Source organism: Staurois parvus, unplaced genomic scaffold, assembly GCF_062004578.1.
Source record: "Staurois parvus isolate SC_StPar_1 unplaced genomic scaffold, SC_StPar_1.0 ptg001418l, whole genome shotgun sequence".
NCBI classification, from domain to species: Eukaryota; Metazoa; Chordata; class Amphibia; order Anura; family Ranidae; genus Staurois; species Staurois parvus.
Window position 1 is genome coordinate 2,521,991 of NW_028319214.1, and position 3,885 is coordinate 2,525,875.

Consider the following 3,885-nt stretch of genomic DNA (forward strand, 5'->3'; position numbering starts at 1 on the left):
TGTGTTTAACTATCTTCAAGGACAGAGTAGCTGTTATATAGTATTTTAAAGAAAAGTACTATCTTAAAAACATCTTTCTGGATCCCAATTGCTCACCATATGCTATAGATTCAGTATACTTATTTAAACATTACCTTCAATGAGAGTCTGCTGCATCTGTTAAAAATAGACAGGATTTGTTGAAAGCCACAAAGACAAAACTGCCTATCATCTGTAATAATTGGTCTGTGACCACACCTAGTCCATTAGTAGTACAGACTGAACACAGGAACATTACTGAAGGATCTGGAGATTAGCAGAGAGGAAGAGGAGCAGACTGCATCACTCAGCTGCTACAGGACACAAAGATAAGAGGAACCTGGAAAACTTTGCTTTACTAATCAGAGTACAAGGTAAGCATCATTTTCCATGTAATATCACTATACAGAATAGTTATCTTGCTTTTCAAGCTAGTTTATTTGTCTATTTACAGGAACTTCTATTTTCTTTAAATGTAAAATAGAGCAAAAAGAAACTTTATACTGGAACAACCTGGGAAGATGGGATAATTCTGTTTTTCTCATAAATCAATCTCTCTCTCTCTCTCTCTCTCCTTTCTCTCTTCTCACTCCTCTTCTTCTCTCTCCTCTCTTCTTTTTCTCTCTCTCGCCTTCTCTCTCTCTCTCACTCCTCTCTCTGTCCTTCTCTCTCTCTCCCTCCTCTCTTGCTCTCTTTCTCTCTCTCTCACTCCTCTCTCTGTCCCTCTCTCTCTCTCCTCTCTCACTCTCGTTCCCTCTCCTCTCTTCTCTCTCTCTCCTCTCTTCTCTCTCCTCTCTCTGTCTCTGTCTCTTTCTCTCTTCTTCTTCTATCTCCTCTCTTCTTCTCTCTCCTCTCTTATGCTATCTCTTCTGTTCTCCTCTCTCCTCTCTTCTTTTCTCTCTCTCTTCTTCTCTCCTCTCTTCTTTTCTCTCTTCTTTTCTCTCTCTCTTTTCTTCTCTCTCTCTCCTCTCTTCTTCTCTCTCTCTCCTTTCTTCTTCTCTCTCCTTTCTTCTCTCTCCTCTCTTCTTATCTTTCTCTCTCCCTCTCTCTCTCTTCCCCCTCTCTCTCTCCTTCTCTCTTTCTCTCTTCTTCTCTCTCTTTTTTAATTGACTTTGTTTTTTATGTTATGGGTACAAATACAAACGATAGAAACTGTTTTTGATTTAATTTAGACTTTTTCTTTTTTCAATTAAAGTTCTTCCAGCATTTGAAGATCAGAGCACTGCCCAGCAAGTGCATTATAAGCAATTATAACATTAAATATTAATCTTGTTTGCCCTCCATCTCATGTTTATGGCTTTCTTTTGTCAATAAACCATCTACAGTAAAAGGCAGCTACAGAATTGTCTATCACTCATCCCATTTCACCACACGATTCTGAAATAAAAATGTCATTTTGGTAGATGCAATTGATGCAGAATAATTGGGGGGGGGGGTTGGAAGAAGTATTGTTGGTAATTTGACATATCAGTAAGTTTGCAGGGCAATGCTGTCCTAGTCACTCCACTATGAATGATAAAGTCCTATCAATTGGGTGTGATTTCTTTTTAATAGGTGAAGGGTGAGAATGATGTGTATTTGTGTCAGTATATCTGGTGATTGTTTGTACAGGATCGGTGAGGAGGTCTCCACCTTCTGGATGGCTCCCAGGGATTCGTTCGCTGTCCACTTTCTCTTGGTGCTGAAAGAGATGCTGGCGTTTGTGCTGTTCAGTTATACTGTACTGATCGGAGCTCTCCTGGTGGCTGGATGGACAACTTACCTCCTTGTCCTCAAATGAAATGATTACACTGCAAGAGGACTGCTGGGAGACTTAGTACCTTCAAAGCTTTTTCTTTTGCTCCTTTGTCTATCTCCTAAGGATTACAATTCGAACTATTATATTGGTTCTTATTTAAATGTAAGTGGTATAAACCCAAAAACAAAAATATGATATATTGCAGCTTACAATCCTCAAATGCATTGTTTTTCTTTTTAGACTTTTCCCTCTTATTTTCTCCTGGTGATCCAGCCATTTCGTGTCTTAGGGTGTCTCCACTCCAGATGGAGAAGCAACAGAGACACCCTTGGACAGCAACATTGTCAATCTGGGGAGAGTGTAGTGTTCTGGTGGCCATACACCCTTCCATAAATAATAGTTTTTTTCTGATTGATCTTCCCTGATAGGAATAATTAATCTATATAATATATAATTGATCTATATGACACACTATCGTTTTCGAACGATAGTTAAAAGATATGATAGTAAATTATCAATTGCATTTTGTTTTCACCATGCAATCTCATAATCAGATAAACTGAAATACAGTTGGATTCATGACCAAAACATCTCAATGTTATTGATCGAAAAACAATAATTTTCACCGTGGCTGATCAACTGAGTTAGTTCAAATCCCATCTAAATTGAACAAAAATGAAGTAATGGCTACTGGGCTATTTGTGGGCTAGACTGGTTTAATTGAATTGCACATTCATTAAATAATAAAACTGAATGGATGTGATACCATTGGATCCATTAGAAGATTTAGTTCAACTAATGAATTAAAGTTGAGCTCCTACTAACTGTACAGCAATCGTTTTTGGAATAAAAAAGGGTTTATACAAATGTATAAAAGCTAACCAGTGTAAGCACCCTTGTAGGGGTAAATGGTTTATCTCAGAATTCTAACTGCCACTTACTGGCTGTGGATCGCCAAATAAAAATAAAGGAAAAAAGCCTAAAAAAAAAGAAAATGAATGCAGCTATATAAATATAAAGCTACTATATAAAAAGAACAGTTTTGGATTTAACTTATAATATCTTATACACCTTTCACCTTTGCTTTTGCCTTAAAATAGACAAAGCTTTGTATATTATATGTGCAAATAGGAAAATTATTAATGGAAACCATCCTTTTCCAATACGTTATTGCTAAGGGAAAGTTTCTTTCATATATATGTTGTAAGATGTTGTTTACAATTGTTATCTAGCTAGGCCAGATTACATAAAGGCATAGCTGCTGACAGCAGATAAAAGCCCAGCAAAGCTGCTCATTCTTTCACAAGCAATTAGGACAGACATGTGTCCAAGGTATATTTTATATCCTCTGCTATTGTTATCTAAAGGCATCTGCTGGCTGCTGTGATACTACTCTTTCAATAAATTAAATGTACAATTTTTCATAGTTTTGCTTAGGATTATTTACACAAAGTTTAGAGGTGACACTGTTCTATTGTGCAGCAATACTAAACTAGCATTAGCGTTTTATGCTGAATTCTACACATATTGTTCCTAAGAGTGCAGAAACCAATAAAGGAGCTGACTGCAATCTATAATATGCTGAATGTTCGCAATGGTAGCAAAGTGAATAAGCAACCCATTGCTTCAAGTAATAAAAATAAATGAATGTATTTTTGTAATCCTATTGTCTGTTTTGTTAGGTAAAAGTAAAATATGTTGGAAGAAAATGGATCTGATGTTCAATTTGTGGACATTTTTTTAATTAAAAATAAATGTGTCATGGTCTCTCCTATCTGTATGCAATCTAAAGCAGGATTGTTTAACTGATAAAAAAGAAGCAGATTTACTATGTGCATTACATGCATAACAAAATCCCAATGTGCAGAGCAAATGGAAAAAAATTGGGATTCTTCCTCACCATATTGAATGTTTGATGTGAACATAGCTGAAATTAACTTCCTACCTTATTAAATCAGGCTTAATGCATGTTAACCAACAGTCAACATCATTTATTTCTAGATGTTCTGACTACAATAAAGAGAAACATGATTAATTGCTATTCACATTCTACAAATCATCACTAACCTTTCTTCTGCATTATTAAAAAGCCCAATGATAGGTAATAATACCTATATATTTAAGGGGAA

General features: G+C 35.9%; 1 protein-coding gene across 1 annotated transcript; it reads left to right on the forward strand.

Moving 5' to 3' along the window:
- The first annotated feature begins 258 nt into the window (after positions 1-258).
- Positions 259-3,530, forward strand: LOC149436131 (uncharacterized). The gene is made up of 2 exons (XM_089661966.1): positions 259-392; positions 1,630-3,530. Exon 2 carries the CDS (start codon positions 1,658-1,660, stop codon positions 1,796-1,798), a length of 141 nt encoding a protein of 46 aa, XP_089518092.1. The 5' UTR covers positions 259-392; positions 1,630-1,657; the 3' UTR covers positions 1,799-3,530.
- Positions 3,531-3,885: the final 355 nt, after the last annotated feature.